The sequence below is a fragment of the Tympanuchus pallidicinctus genome, unplaced genomic scaffold (genome assembly GCF_026119805.1).
Source record: "Tympanuchus pallidicinctus isolate F22 unplaced genomic scaffold, pur_lepc_1.0 scaffold8, whole genome shotgun sequence".
Lineage (NCBI taxonomy): Eukaryota > Metazoa > Chordata > Aves > Galliformes > Phasianidae > Tympanuchus > Tympanuchus pallidicinctus.
Genome location: NW_026294802.1, coordinates 33433352 through 33449873, shown reverse-complemented (window position 1 = coordinate 33449873; position 16522 = coordinate 33433352). Strand labels below are relative to the sequence as shown.

General features: G+C 38.9%; 1 protein-coding gene across 2 annotated transcripts in view; it reads left to right on the top strand.

The window, feature by feature from the left end:
• ANO6 (anoctamin 6) overlaps positions 1–16522 on the top strand; it is a 72256-nt gene that overhangs the window by 36727 nt on the left and 19007 nt on the right. For both annotated transcript variants that reach the window (XM_052668517.1, XM_052668518.1), the window contains exons 4-11: positions 6231–6296; positions 6415–6693; positions 7043–7156; positions 8631–8746; positions 9418–9552; positions 10584–10689; positions 11909–11969; positions 15369–15514. In XM_052668517.1, coding sequence (XP_052524477.1) covers positions 6231–6296; positions 6415–6693; positions 7043–7156; positions 8631–8746; positions 9418–9552; positions 10584–10689; positions 11909–11969; positions 15369–15514 — 1023 coding nt within the window. The remainder of the gene's footprint in view (positions 1–6230; positions 6297–6414; positions 6694–7042; positions 7157–8630; positions 8747–9417; positions 9553–10583; positions 10690–11908; positions 11970–15368; positions 15515–16522) is intronic.

Below are 16522 nucleotides of genomic sequence, written 5' to 3'. Positions count from 1 at the left end.
ACTGCAAACTGCCTGAGAAATATGCACCCACTGAATGGTAGTTCCCTTGGAATTTGCACTCTCCCACCCACCACTGTCTTTGATTTAGCAGTTCTCCATGTTCCTTCTGGTAGAGGCAGGCAGGGACAGAAACACCAGTGAAAGCAGCTCATATACAAACAACGATTAGAGAACAGAAGAGTAGGAGTAAAAAGGCCATAGCTAAACTTGTTGATATTCCGTACACGGTGTTGTCACTGGCACTGTCAGGGCAGCTGTAAGAAATGTTGTTAGTAGAGCTCGAGAGAGTCCTGCAGTGGGTGGATGTTGAATTACACATGTTCACAAGCGGTAAAAATGAATTGAAAGAGCAACAAAATTAGCAACAAAGTCTGCCCCCTTGGAAACAACTATTTTTATCAATTAGCATTTTAAATTTGTTTGTAATTACCCAGATGTATGCAAAAACATGAGTGTATTTTCCAAATAGTGAACAGTGGAAAAATATTTTTAGTGCTGCATGAATGTTAGAACAGACAGATGTAAGCTGTGAAAGATTAGACCTGAAGATTATGAGCAAATGCACTAGGTTCATGCAGAAAGAGGTTGCTTTCAAAGGTCTAGGGCAGGTTCTGTGGTGGGCTGCCACAGTGGTTAGGAGCTGGAGCACTTGTCTTGTGAGAAGAGGCTGAAGGAGCTGTGCTTATTCAGCTTGGAGAAGAGAGGATTTCAGGAGGATCTAACAGCAGCACACTGGTATCTGCAGAGCTATCCAGGAAAACAAAGTCGATTCTGTACAGTGGTGACAGGAGAGATAGGAGAAGGACAAAAGACATCAGCATAGACTGAAGCAAGAGAGGTTCGCACTGGTTAAAGATGAGCTATGAAGATGGTGGAACAGGCTGTGCAGTCCCCGTCCTTTGAGCTTTTCAAGACCTGACCACACGCTCCTAAGCAATGTGGTCTAAGCTTAGAATCAGCCCTGCTTAGAGCAGGAGGTTGGGCTGGTGACTTCCTGAGGTCACTTCCAGCCTGAATATCTGTGTGATCCTCTGATCCTAAGGTACAGCCAGCACATAATCAAGGCAGCTCTCTATTTTCATCATGTCTTTCAGTATCATGACTCTTCATTTTTATTTACGTTTTGGTGAAACCAAAGACTATTTTCAGTTACCTAACAAGTCTGCCATTGTGAGTCTGTGAGATTGCAAGGGATGGTGAAGATTGTCAGAAGATGAACGCAGAGTTGATAGCAATTGTTGCAGCTGGGATAGACATAAACAGTGAGAACCTGAAGCCAGAGGGCTACTGAGGAAGGCATGGGCAGGAATTTTGATACTGGAAACACATATTGTGTTGAAAGCAATAGAAAGCATAGAAAATTGGGATGAAGATGTGGCAATCATAGAGGATTTCCTAGAAAAATAGATACAAGTATGATGACACCAAGCTGGAGAACTAATGAAGGAATCCAAAGCTATAATGGAACAGATAAAATGTTACACAAACTCAGGTACATGAGGACACTTAAAGGAAAGAGGAAGTAAAGAAAGGATTTTGTTCGTTAACCCTATAAAGATTGAAATGAATCACCTAGTCATGACTAAATGCTTGCAATACAGATCGGAAATACTGACTCCCTCTCACCCTCCAGCACTTCACACATAGGTGTAATTAGTTTAGAAAAGCATTTCAATTATCCATTGTTGAAGAAAACTTAAATAGGTAGCGATTTCCTAAATTCTCAGCATGAACAGGTACAGGTCAGCTCCAAGCATGCAACTACCTCGAAAATACAGAGGTGCTTACTTTCACTTGAACCCTGTTGCTGTGCAAGTGGAGGAATGAGAGAATAAACATTCTGTCCTATGGCAGTTCTGAGGAAGTTGTGGAAATGATATTGCTCAAGATATATACAGGTTTCATCCATGTAGGCATAAAAGCAATTTGATAGCTTGTGTCCACTGACAATATCATTTGCTTGCTTGTTTTTTGGGATGAGTGTTATTGTGCTTCCCTCCTGCTCATGTGCTTCTGGAATCTGCCCTAAAGGAGGCAAAACTGAACTACTGAAATCATGGAAGCTTCTAACATAATTTACAGATTCAAAGGTTAGCAGATAAGGTTCATGTGTGCAACTCAGTTTGAACTCCAAATCCTTTTAAATTATTTTACAATTACTTCTGCAAGTACAACAAAAGCAAACTATCAGGAATAGATTCCAGAAACTCTGCCTAGCAAGCAACTGAGATTCCAGCCCAAAGCATGTTTTTTTAAACCTCACAATTTTATGTACTGTATTTGTCAAGATAGGTTGCCATCAGAAGAGAAATTAAATATCAACATCTCTTCCAGAATGCTCCTAAATATCACTTTTATCTGTCAGGATCCCGAAGTAACTAATTGTGAAAGTTAAAAGGTCAATGCCAGACAGACAAACTCAAAATAAATTGGTGTGGAATGTCATTCTAATCCATCTGCTTTCCCCTAGCAGAAATAAACTGAAAAGCTGTCAGTGACTTGAGTAGGAATGTAGACAATGTGGGCAAGGCTGGATAAGTTTGTCTTCTTAGGCAAACAATGAGCAGTTCCCACATCTAGATTTGTTTGGATTAGATAGCCAGAAACAAAAAGCATGAATAACTTTCAGCAAACCAATTGCACTTCTCCCTGTTGTCTGGAGAGTGTCACACCCGTGGAGACAGAACAGTGTTTGGGGTTACACAAAGAGCAGTAGCTGGATGCTGTTTTGTGCTGTAATTTGACACAGTGAAAGATGGCAGACTGTATACACCTGTGGTGTGCCCAGCCAGCCTACCCAGGAAGTTCGATAGCAAAGGTGAAAAAGACCTTTGAACACTGATATTGTTATGGGAAACTTTGCTCAAAAAAAAAAAAAATTCAAGAAAAACATGAGGTGTCATTGTTCTATCACTGCAGTGGAAGGAAGTGCTCCCTACAATTCACAAAACAGAAAACCCTGTTAGTGGTCTATTACCAATTTCCAGACTCTCTTGTTAGTCTCCTCAGCTTGGCAAGACAGTGGTCAGACACTGAAAGCACCATGGTGAGAAAGCAGCTCCCAAGAGCTAACCCTTATACGTGCCTGTAATTGCTGATAAGCATTTACACTATGCTTTCCCTTTCTTAAAATTATGTCTGATTATATATCCCGTATTGTCTCAGACTGTTGTCTTGCCATTCAGTCATGAAAATCCATGTCAGTTTTACATTGGCAGCATTACCATAGTTATGTTGTTGTTACAACTTAATCTTGCAAGTAGCTGAGCAAAATACCAAACAGCAAAATGAGGTTGGAGTAGTCTCCACAATCCAGCCAAATAAGACATTATATCTTTACACTGCATTCCCCAGTCAGTGCAGAACCACTGTAGAGTCCTTTGGGTAAAAGTCTAGTTTCTCCATAGATAATCACACACATAATTCAATCATTTATATAAAATAGCAAAGCCCCTAATTAGCAGAAGTTCCCAGGGGCTTTACTTCCCGCTGCTTGCATTAATGCATTATTAGAAATCTTAATATTGTCAACGTTTCTCTAAGATTTTTGAGGGCAAAATTAATTTGGGGAACTCCTCACCATAATCAATTATTAAAGCAATCTGAATGGTAAGATAAATAATAATTGAAAAAAAAAAAAGCATTAGATTTATACAAATGTAAATCACTCAGCATCTGTCTTTGTTTAAGAAGACGTGAAACAGGTATCTGGCCCTATGCCTTCTTTATTAGCAAAAACGAAGCAGAACTCAGGTTGAAATGTTTTCATGATTCAGTATTATTCACCTTAAAAAGAACAATGTGAATAAGGAGGATACAAAGAGGTAGAACTAAATGAATAATTTTCAGCATGGTGGAAGAGTTAATAATAGAATGACAAATAACTCCTGTGTGGTACATATTTCAGTGATCAGGCAAAAGGACTGAGAGGAAATAATTATGTAGTTAGCTCAGAAGCCAAGATGACATGAACCTTTAGCTTTGAGGAAGAATGGAGAACACTATTACCCGTGAAATGTTGACAAATGCAAAGAAAGATTGCTGTGAGGAAAAGCCTCATTCACATTTAATTGAGCACTCAATTCAAGAAAAAGACTTAGATTTCATGGGAAGCATACATGGTAAGATACAGTTACATTGACACTATTTTGTATATTTACATATGTGTAATAAACTACAAATATGCATTGTATATATGCAATCTTACATACATAGGAAAAAAGCATAAAGATCATTATAACGTCATTAATAAAGAAGTGAATTTAACTGGACATGAAGAAATACTTCTGTGAAAAGTGCAGATTGAAAGATTTGGATCTTGCTGTTCCTAATCCATACAGGAAAGAACAAAAATGCAGAAAAATCTAAAACACAAAGAAAATTTTTTATAAAATATAGTATTAGTAGTATTAGCCATTATGACCATTGCTACAGGTAGATGCTGCAGTTGAGAACTAACAAGATATAAATTATTAATTTCAAGAATTGCTAGAATTTTGGAAAGAATGTTTTTTCTCCTTCAAAGATTTTCAACAGTCTTTAAACATTAAACAATAGAATGAAATGTGTATGGAGATAAAACTGACCCATTCCTGTGGAACTCCTGAAGACTTTTGCCCTTTTGCTGAAGCGTCTCAGATTTGTGCCCTGGATTAGATGGGTCTTCATCCTGGTCTTGAAGACCAGTTTCCACATACCTATCAAAGTTTCAAAGACTGTCTAATTGCTTACTTATTGACTGTAGCCCTTTGCAACAAGACTGAATTTAAGCACAGATCTTAAGGCCACTATTGTGGTTGTAGAGAACCAGGCTATAGAAGCCATTGGACCATTGTGTTTTAAAGAAAATCAAAGTTGCTGTACTGGGAGCATAGAATCCCTTAAGCACAGAGCATATAAGCAACTAAAAAAAAATTGTCCAGTGGCATGAAGATATTTATGGAGCAAAAGAGTAATATATAGAAGCTATATTTATTAGCAAAAACGAAGCAGAACTGAGGTTGAAATGTTTTCATGATTCAGTATTATTCACCTTAAAAAGAACAATGTGAATAAGGAGGATACAAAGAGGTAGAATTAAATGAATAATTTTTCAGCATGGTGGTATTATGTGTTTAAATGGTGCATACCTAGTGTAGCCCAATTCAGGAATAAAGCAATGAGTCCCAATTTGTAAATGTATCACCTTCTGCTGAAGCCCTCACAGAGGCCTCGCGCCTCTCACAGCTGTCTGCAGGTTACCCGCACTGGTACTTTGATATGCAGTGTGTAGGCCAAGGAGAACTGGCCACGCTCAACTTTGTAAACAAGTAGCTTGCTAAGGAACTGTCTGGTTGGTGTAGATAGTCTTCAAAGTGGAATGCTGTACATGAATTTTCAGATTTTTTGCTAAATCTTTTGGAGTTCTGTATTTTTTATTCTGGGTGTAGAGAGGCTGTATTGTTTTTTTTTGAGGAAGCGAAGTTGCGTTTGTGAATAATCAAATTCATCTCAGATTTGAAATATCAGCCAGATATATTTCAGATTGTTTGTAACTGCCAGCCAAGTGCAGCTTCTGTGAGCTGAAATTACAAGGATCTACATATTTCAACCTTACTGAGGGAAACTTGTCATATCTTTCTGGGGACATCGAATGCTCATAAGAAAGCACCACTGATTCCACAAGTGTTACAGCTATCAGTTTCTTCCTTTAGAGCTGCTTATCTATGGACTACAATGTAGAGGGATCCTACAGTTTGAACCACTCTGTGAGCACATATGATTACTGTGGAAGAAGAGTAAGAAGAGATATAATGAGAAGGAAAGTGGTTATTGATTTTCATGGAAAATCCTTGAGAGAAAAAATATTGTTTAGAAGGCAGATTAATGGGAGAAGGGAGACTGCCCTCACTAGGTCACTTAATGCCTAAAGGCAGAGGAGGTCACAAGTTTCAGTGGTAATTGCTGTTAACAGTCAAAATCTGGGGCAAGTTTTTACCTCTGTAATGTTCTATAGACTAAGAGAGTGAATTCTCCACAATTGCATTGGAGTGCAGGATTGCTCATCAGACAAAAAAAACCCTGATCTAGATTAATAGGGAAAGCTGTACCTCTGTACCTACGACCACAGTAGATGCCAAGTGGGTTGTGGAGATAGTGACCCAACAAGTCTTCATTTTGGGATGCAATTCTGTTATCTTGTGCATACACTTTTGGAACAGATGCTTTACAACTTCAATGCCTTTTAACAGAGGAAGAGACAAGTATATGAATCAAACCTGATAAACAACGGCTTGCAACTTGAAGCAACACGATCGGTGAGTGCACTTTCCTTTGTGTGCATTCTGTGCCTGAGAACACAAGCTGCCCCTATGTGGATAAGGAACTGAATATGTGAACTGACCTTTACATTTTTCTCCTCTTCTTGGCTTCCAGGTTTTGGATGAAAAAACTATATTTGTGAAAGTGCATGCACCTTGGGAAGTGCTATGCACATATGCTGAGGTCATGCACATCAAATTGCCTCTGCAGCCCAACGACCTGAAAACTCGGGAGTCAGCTTTCAACTGGTTTACTAGACTCTTCAGCGTGGATGAAAATATTATCAAACCTGAGCAAGAGTTTTTCACTGCTCCTTTTAAAAGGGAACATTTATCCAACTTTTATATTCAAGACAAAGACGCATTTTTCAATCCAGCAACAAGAAGCCGAATCGTAAGTCCGTGGAGTATTTATAGCCTTTAGTCTTAAAAGGCAAAAAACATTTTAATCAAAACAGTGTAATCGCCCTCAAGAAAGCATCCTGAAAAACTGGAAAATATTTGGGATGCAACAGTTCTGTGTCATTTATGAAAGAAACTGGGGAATCTCAAAGGACAACATGCAGAAATCTGTCTCATTTCTGTTCCACTAGAATTTAAGAGAGGGGTTGAATGGTTCCTATGCCCTGTGTGATTAAATGTCTGCATTGCTTACCCTTTCATAATCTGTATGTTGAAACACGTACAGTCACTTACGATTACTTTCAGGTTGCAAGAGACACAAAATATTTTGTAAATTTCAGGTTCATTTTATCCTGTCCCGTGTGAAATACGCGACCAAACAGAATGTAAAGAAGTTTGGCATTAACAAGTTACTGGACACTGGAATCTACAAAGCAGCATTTCCCCTTCATGACGTAAGTCCAGAACTTGCAGTAACAGTGTATTTAGAAATAAAAGTCTGCAGATCAAGAGTGTGCTTTTGATAGTAGAAGATACAAGCCTTACTCACTGGTGTTTTTATCCACATGGTAGAATATGACAGAGTCCAGCTTAAGAGGATGATCTCCAAAAGGCTGTTTGTTAAAAATGTAGCTCCATGACTGAAACATGATATATTTTATGTAGGGTATGTTAATCTTGTATTCTCTGGGAGATACAGGTCAGTAAAGTGCCTGGCTAACAGAGGAACCTGGGAACACGAGAGTGATGGTTTCCACCTAACGCTCTCTATCATCATTTCTAAATAAGTTTTCACGTTTTTGTACTACTTCATTTTCCAGTATAAAAATCCATACCAAATGTCAACATTTTAATCAAGATGTAGAACACAAATCTTATCTGGGAGCAAAGACAAATATATGATTGTATCTACACCCACACACCTCCTCCCCCATCAGAACCACTCTTCTGTGCCTGAGGTGTATTCTGCTGAGAAGAAAATGAGAAAATGGGAGGTCAGGAATGGTAACTACGTGAGATGTTTGTACTCTGCTGAAAATATTCATGAGGTCTCTGAGGATTTAAAGAAAATTTTTACATCATAATCAAGACAAATCACGTTTCTTGGAAGTAACTCAAAGCTTTATAGGATAGAATTAATATCATTTGTGAGTATCTATTTTTAAGGTTGTCTTTTAAAGATTTAAAACCTGCCTTGCAGTCTAATTCTGTCATGGCATGGGGAATTTGGGCTCAGTATGCCTAATAATTAATGACTGTCTTTTTATACAATCAAAATTATATATCAGAGCTACTCTGAAAATCAGAAGTCGCCTATTGATTTCTACAAAAGTGATTTTTCTTGTTGTATTACAGATATAGAACGGAAAATTCCATCAAATAAAACAGGTTTTACTGAAACAGTTTTTCAAATAACTTGGTAAAAAACATAAGGATTACCTCCAAGTCAACTGTCTTTTAAATATAAATACAAAACAGAGACTAAACTTCCTGGATTCATCCCTTGAATTTTCTGATCTTCATTCCAGAACAATATTGCTTTAGAATAAAGCATGTTACCATGTGAAAGCTACTTAAAATCCATATTAAAGCAGTCCTGTTCTAAAATTATAATACATCCTTTTTTGATTTGTTTTACGAAGTGCCAATACACTGACACAGGCTGAGAATTTAAGTTCATGGGGAGGGTCTGTTGCTTTCAGTTCACATGTGTAAAGTGCTTGCTTTAGTATTCAGAGTCTTTCTGACAACCTTCCAGCATGAATCCTGATGCAATCTCAGAGCTACTTCCCAGGTGTTTCCTGGATTGCAGTGCAAAAAGGCTATTCCAGTGTCTGGGTTCATGCCACAAGGTCTGTGGATATGAGAGTTGACCCATGCATTTATGGTTACATTAATTATCTTCTTCCCACACTTTCTTTTTTGCAGTCTAGTTTTGGGCACCTGTCAACTGATCCTGACTGCCCAAGTGAACGTTATCTTCTCTACAGAGAATGGGCTCACCCTAAAAACATTTTGAAACTGCAACCCCTGGATTTCATCAGGTCGGTGGATGTGAATGAGCAGCATGGAGCTGTGTCAGGGGAGGATCAGGCTGGGTGTAGGAGAAGATTCTTCATCAGAAGGGTGATCAGGCACTGGCACAGGCTCCCTGGAACGGCAGTCACGGCCCTAAGCTGCCAGACTTCAAGAAACACTTGGATAGCGGTCTCAGACATGGGGTTTGGATTTTGGGTCCTGTTGGAAGCTGGGAGTTGAACTCGAGGATCCTTATTGGTCCTTTCCAACTCAGGACATTTATTCAGTGATTCTGTAGTGCGACTATGGCTGGACTAATGCTGAATTAACTAGGAATTTATGTAAATAGGAATTTATAAAACATGTCTGGGTTTTGAGATGTCAAGACGCAGGCAGGTGCATGTACCTCTATCAGCTTATGCATGGGGGCACACTGATGAATCAATTCATGACAAACATCCACTTAAAATTTTTCTTTGTTAGGTATGATCTGTCTTTTTTCATTTTCTTTCCCTTCCAGTTCTCATATGCAAGCATAAAAGAGGTGACAGAAATACATAGAAATACCTAACCGTAATACTTCTGCAACCCCAGAGTTTAAACTAGAGGAATCTGACAATGAAAGCTGTCATATTTGAAACAGAAATTTGAATTTACTTGCATTTAATTAAATAAAAAAATACATTTCTCTCTGCAGGAAATACTACGGAGAGAAAATTGGAATCTATTTTGCATGGCTGGGCTTTTATACTAATATGCTGATCGTGGCTGCAGTTGTAGGAGTTGGCTGCTTTCTGTACGGATTCTTCATGAAGGATAACTGCACATGGAGGTATCTAATCGGGTCTATTTTAATATTACCTGCATTTTTTATCAGTCCTCTATTGAACACAGTTTGCAAGACATAGCATTGTAGGAGGCAAAATGAAGGAGCACAAGTTATGAATTTGAAAGAAACGGTAGAAAATATAAGATAGATAAGTAATAGATGTTCCTGTGCCATTAGAGCACTAGACATGTGAGTCTGTTACCACCGTATTTTCTTCATACATTGCACTAAGTCACCACACGTTGCGTAGAAATAAAATGAAAAATAATCAGGAGTCAGTATAAATTTCTGTAACATCATTTTCAGAGTGTTAATCTTCAAAGGATGTATCCAAAGGCCCTGATAAAAGCCTGAACTTGTTTTCTTCCATTTTGAGAGAAGAAAATAGGAAGAGCAAGAGCACATGGGGCTTCAGCTGCCCAGGATATACTGGGAAGAGAAGCATAGCGATAACACATATTGTCTCATCAGAACATGGTGAGATTGAACCATCTACACAAGGACCAAGGAAAGAACACCTGGGTGCCAGATCACTTACAAGACATCATACTGTACAGCCCCAGTCAGGGAGGGAGTTTATCCTTATAAATCATGCTGAAAAGCTCTTCCAGAACTCCACTCCAGTGGCCACTTTATACTCATTTAGTCATATTATCATTTAGTTAAATTATAATAAGCCTCTACTATATCAGACTAAAGAAGCCAGACTCTTGCCACCCCTTAGAACACCAGTCTCCAATCTGAGCCTCTGATGGACCTGAGCTCTTTGAAGAGATTTTATTTTTACTGTGACTAGTTTTGAGAAATGCTGCTACACATAAAGGATGGAAAAAGTATTTTCTGTCTAGGTCATCCAGTTTAGAGATGAGGGCTAAAAAATGGCAATGGGGATGTTTTGAGGGAGGGGGGGAGATTCTCAAAAGAAGGCCACTGGTGAATTATTTCTCATATCCCTGACAGAATTGCACTGTCTTTGTGCACAGAAGGACTAAAGGATTTAGTGTTGGTGAGTGACTGACTAGTTTTGTTTTTAGCCAAGAAGTATGTGATCCCAACATAGGAGGTAATATCATAATGTGCCCTCAGTGTGATAAAGTATGTACCTACTGGAACCTCACCATCACTTGTGAATCATCCAAGGTAATTACATTTACAGCTTGTAGACATGCTATTAACCCTTAGTTGCACTTTCCCTAGTACTGTGTATAAAACAATGTTGTTCTCCACTAATGTCCTGCATAATTACTGGAGCTGTGCAAATAGTTGTGCCTTTTGATACAGCAACTGAGCTATGAGAAGCTAACAATTTAAAAATGCTCCATTTTGATCTAACATGAAAAAAAAAAAGACTTTTTAGTTTTACATAGCCCCCAATGTCTAAAAGATTTTTTGATTGAAAATGGAACATTGTGGTTTCATTTTGGGATAGTCCTTTCCTTTTTTGGTAAACAAAGCAAAACAAAATAAACATTCAATTACTAAAGACATGATTGAGTAACAGTGAGTCAATTTTGCCTAGGAAAAGTTTAGAGCATGTTTTGGCATTTCTAAATACTCTCCCCTGTCTCCCCAAAGAAATTAGCTGAACCTGTGCCTTGAATTTGACAAGAGCTGTCAGGAAGTTATGGGTACATGAGGAGGCCAATATTAGCCATGACAGGTGCTGTGAATAGTGTCCTGTTAAGCATTGCGTGGCATGGCCACACTCCTGCACTCAGTGCACATCCAGAAGAATCTATCTTTATTTCTCCATTAACTTTTGCCACTAGGCTAGGGTTAGACTTTTGTCATTCCTTTCCATAGATTCAGTTACAGGTTTTTAGCTATTCATTAAAAGTGTTTTGCCCTACTTTAATGGATATTTTTGCTTCAGTGCACTTAACATAACAGGCAAAAGAAAGAAGACAGGAAAAAGAATATTATGGAAAGAAAAGGCAAATACCACAGAGGTATCTCATCAGAATGCATGTTACTAACTACCTTGATTTGTTGTCATCTTACTTATGAGAAGCAGAGATGTTCATTGCCTTTTTGTGACTGTATTAAAAATAAGCACTGCTTTTCCTCTTCCAGTGCAACAGATGGAAGGAAGTTTAACAGCACACCACACTATTATCCTCTTGCTGCATATTTCATTTACACTTTTAATGCCAAGCTTTGCAGTTAATTTCCTTAGTTTACCAGAGGATGTTGTACATTGACAGAAGTTGAGGAAACTCTAGCAGTGAAGATTGTTTATTAAACTACGCAAAAGCTAGAAATCAGCCTGTCCAGTGAGCAGCTTCAGTTCTGTTTCAGTGCAGAAGAAATTACTGTTTGATTGTGTTTCAAGACCTTTTTTCTGTTCCTTTTTTTCCAGAAACTCTGTATATTTGATAGCTTTGGAACACTGGTGTTTGCAGTGTTTATGGGAATTTGGGGTAAGTCAATTTCTATGGCTGTGGTTTGTCGTGTGATTTTGGCCAAGCATACAGCATTGGCCAAAAAATGGATAAATTTACAACTGCTTCATTTTCTAGCACTCGGCAATTCACCACTAGGTAGTTCAGTAAAAGATACATAAATTCATGATAGGTCTTTTTAGCAGCATAGAATCACAGAGTAGTTTGGATTGGAAAGGACCTTAAAGATCATCTAGTTCCAATCCTCTTGCCATGGGCAAGGACATGTTCCACTAGATCAGGTTGTCCAAAGCCCCATCCAACCTGGCAGATACTACAGTTGACAGATGTCTGTTCCTCCGTTTTTCCCCTTACTGCACTGTTAAGGATAGATGGGCAGGTAGGTAAAAAGAGCTTATTGTGTAAGAGAACGAAAAGTTGTAGAACTTAAATGTTGGTCTTCTGTACCTGTGTTTGTTTTAACTTGGAGAAAAGTCTGAAAGAAGTGAGTAGAGCTGCCTTGTGTTCTTCCAGCAGGAGCCACATGCTTAATTCCATCCAGCAAAAGAGCTGTTTTTTCCCCAAAATCCTTGCAGCTGCCTGTGCCTATTAACAACCATGTGACTGTGGAAAGCAATTGAAAAATGGCCATTTATTGTATTTTCAGTCTTTTTTTCCTCCTGTCTTCGTTTAAGAAAGAGTTTTTTGTAAAAATGTAGTAGTTACAAGCAGTAGAGATATTTTTTATCAGAGAAAATATATCTGAAACCAGGATTATTTCTTGTGGGTGAAACCACTTAGCTACAATGGATTAGGCATGGTTTATTTTCACAGAAACGGTTTTATTTGTTCATATTAGCAACTCTCTTAACTGGCTTTTATTGCACTGCCTTATCCAGAAATTGTCAAAATAATTTACAGTTGAGGTATAAAGGGTACTGCAGAGAAAATAACTCATTTGACACTTACAGTTCATATGTAGGCTGACAAGAATGCATAAATTGTTTTCTTTGTAAAACACACTGTATACTTATTTTCCTAATAAGACTAAAGTGCTTTAGAATAACTACTACTTTAAAGAATTGTAAAATGAACAGTCATTTCAAAAAGAGTATTTCCTTCAAAACACTTGCTAAATTCAAAATGCCAGCAGGAAATAAAAATAAAAATAAAAGAATTAGAAGTTTGATACTAATGTAATCTTCCACCATTTGAATAGCTAATTTAGTAATTTGCTTTTTAATTACAAATTCTGTCTCCTGTTTTGAGGAAGGTTCCGAGAGTAATAATTACAAAGCTAAGCTGCATGGTTGTAATGATGGCCACAAGATCTATTAGTCTTCTCATTGTAAGTCCACTACAGAAAGAGGTGAATTGTATTACAGCAATCCAAATGACCCAGGGTCCTGGTACAATTCCAGCTGTAATTTCTGTCTTGCCCTGGTACTTTGGTAGACCTCCTGATCCAAAATAATCAAAAGACTGTTCCATTTTTACATACCTTATCATATCATCATCATCAATATACTTTTTAATAGATCTTTTATTTTTTTTAACTATTCCATTCAAAGATCTCAAAGCACCATAAAACATCCAGGAAGTTGGCCTCAAGAATTAACCCCCTGCACATTAGTGCTCTGGATGAGGGCTTTTGCCACTCCTCCCCTGGTGGCATGAGCAGGTTGGCAAAGCTCCCGAGAAAGGAGCAGCTTCCACTTCTCTTGCTGCCATCGCTGGAGACTCTCTCTGAGCAAGATCAGCAAACACATTCTCCAAAATGCTGGTATAAAATAAAGAGGGGGGGGAAGAAGGGGGGGAAAGTAAAATATTGCAGCAGCTCCTTCCCAGTTCAGAAAGAGCAACTCGGCTGCTGGATTACTTACTAGTAGAAGTTTTCTTTGTCCTGGGGCTGTGAAAGCTGCCCTGTGCTATGAACCCTGCTTTTGCTGTTCGCATAGAGGGCAGCACAGACCTGGGCCCTGCACTCCTGGCCTCCCCAGAGCAGCTGGATTTGCAGCTGGAGCTAATCAGGCTTGCCTACAGTTTCCCTTATTTGGGCTGGGGCCGCAGCAAGCAGTTAGAGGCTTGTGGAAGGCTGATCTCTTTGCTCTGCAGGCAGAGGCAGATGTGATTCCCTGGCCCACTGCTTGGAGTGGCCTTAGTGCTTGTGAGCACGAGGTAGCAGAGAAATCCCTCTGAAAGAGGCCCTTGAGCAATCAGAGAGGAGGATTTCTAGGGGTTCTGCCTGCATGCATATGCCAAGGTCATCTCACAGCCCAGCCCATGTAGTTTATTCATTTATAAATGCTTCAGTATGAAGTTTATTGACCACACCTGAATTTGGAAATAACCTTTAATGCTTGGACTTATAACTGCATGCCATCAGTGCTTCATCATTCAGGATGAGGTGCCAAACTAATTAAAAAAAAAACAAAAAAAAAAACAACCAACTTTTGGGGGGTTAATTACTCCCAGACAATGGGAGTTACGAGAGAAGCACAGTGAAGGCACACACTCACTCCTCCTGGAGGCAGTGCTGCATAGCCACTCATTGAATCTGTGGACACGTGGCCATCAACAGTACAGCATCCCCTGCACTCACACCCATGTCCTGAGCTCCTGCAGCCTTCCCAGCTGAGTTTGTCACTGCCTGTGCTGTCAGACATACCTGCATCACACCTCAGGTCAAGGTCATGAGCTTGGTTGGACTGGTGTCTTTCAAACACCATGTAGGCATCTATGTGCCGGCTTCCCTTAATGTTCCCAGCCGCAGGAACGTAGTCCAGGGAAACTGCTGACTCAGCCCAGAGGGTCTCAAAGCTCCTTGCCATGCAAAAAGATCTGCAGCCACTTCAGATTTGTGCCAGCGGAGGAGGAAAGGAAGCTGTGGTTAAGCAGTTTTGCCTGAGCTAGCATCATCAGTTCACATAGTCTGCAAAGTGATCATTTGTCCACACAAAAACTGCAGATTGAACGAACACAAGCTTTTCCCTGTGGCAATTTTTTGCTTACTGAGGTTTTCTTTGTGATAAATCCTGTACTCTCCAACATTTTGTCTTCATCTATCTATACAACTTGCTGTCTTATGTATCCCATGGTAAACTTTTTCAAAAGCAGTCCATAGTATGAAATCCAAAGTGATTATATTCCAGCCTTGGGCAGAAAACAGATAAATGTATGTGTATTCTTTAGAATGAGCTTATGACACCACTTGCCCCAGGTTTCTCTTACTAAAGTACCTAAATGTCCAAAGCAGTAATTCCATAAAGAAGTATATCAGTTATTTTCTTTCTCATGGGCACTTGACACCATCATACTAGCTATTAAGGGTTTTGCTCCATGCCTGTGGAAAGTTGTATGGAAATATGAGCCATGTGGTATATATGAGCCCAGCAGTTCAATGTCCAACTGTTGCTTCTTCTGTTGTCTTCTGGACAGTTACATTGTTTTTGGAGTTTTGGAAGAGAAGGCAGGCTGAGCTGGAGTATGAATGGGACACAGTGGAGTACTTAGAGCAAGAAGAACAAATTCGCCCAGAATATGAAGCTCAGTGCACTCATGTAGTAGTGAATGAAATCACACAGGTAAGGACTATTTTACTATTTTATCTAACTGGTCAGAGCTACTGCAATAGACATGTTATGGAAGCACTGTGAAAATGATGAATCTGGAATGGAGCAGAATAAATTGGCAGTGCTTCAAGGAGAGCTGATAAGCTGGCCTGAATAGTGAGTTTATAAATTCCAGATGTGTAGGAGGGAAGTTCTACTAACCATAGCCATCTCTTAGTTGCATGTTGGAGGAGCTATGAAACTCCTGTGTCATTAATGAACAGAAATAGACATTGTACCTAGCTTAGGAGAGAAACTAAGTCTGCCTTATTAAATCCCCCAATAAACAATCCTGTGCTGCTGCCAGAGGCCAAGATCACAGAGCATTTGCTATCTTTTCCTAAAAATATGTCAGGAAAAAAAGAAAAAAAAAGAAAAGGTGAAACAGAGGGAAGGATGTTGCATTATGTATAATGGCAAGGCATTTTTTCTATCCTGTTTGAAATGTACAAATAGGTATTGTTGCCAAGTGAATGTAGATGCAGTTACGATTAATAACAGCAAACTCACAGGGACAAGGATAATCCTCATTTTAATGAAATAGGATTCATATTTATGAGGATCTTAGTTTAGATTTCTACTCATTATATATTTTGAGTAGCTTCTGCTTTTGCAGATCACTTTAGCTCATCTTCAGTTTTTATTATTCTCTGTCAATATATTGCTCTAGCATTTATCGGATTATTTGCATTGCTTTCACATTGCATCCACATTATACTAGAGCTTATTAGAGGACACTTGAAATGATTCCAAATTAACTGGTTTGAAAGGCAGTGATCTTGGATACTATGATCAGCCAAGAACGATGGGTCCATTCAGAAAGACTATGCACCCTATTGTAGCTAAAGTCAATATGAGCTGAGGACATGCAGCCTCTGTGGAAGTCATTTTTGTCTTAGAATAGGCAGTAAAAAGAGGCAACTGTAATCAGGTAAGTATTCTGAAATCATGAATAAATGTGAGTTTCCAGGATAAAAAAGC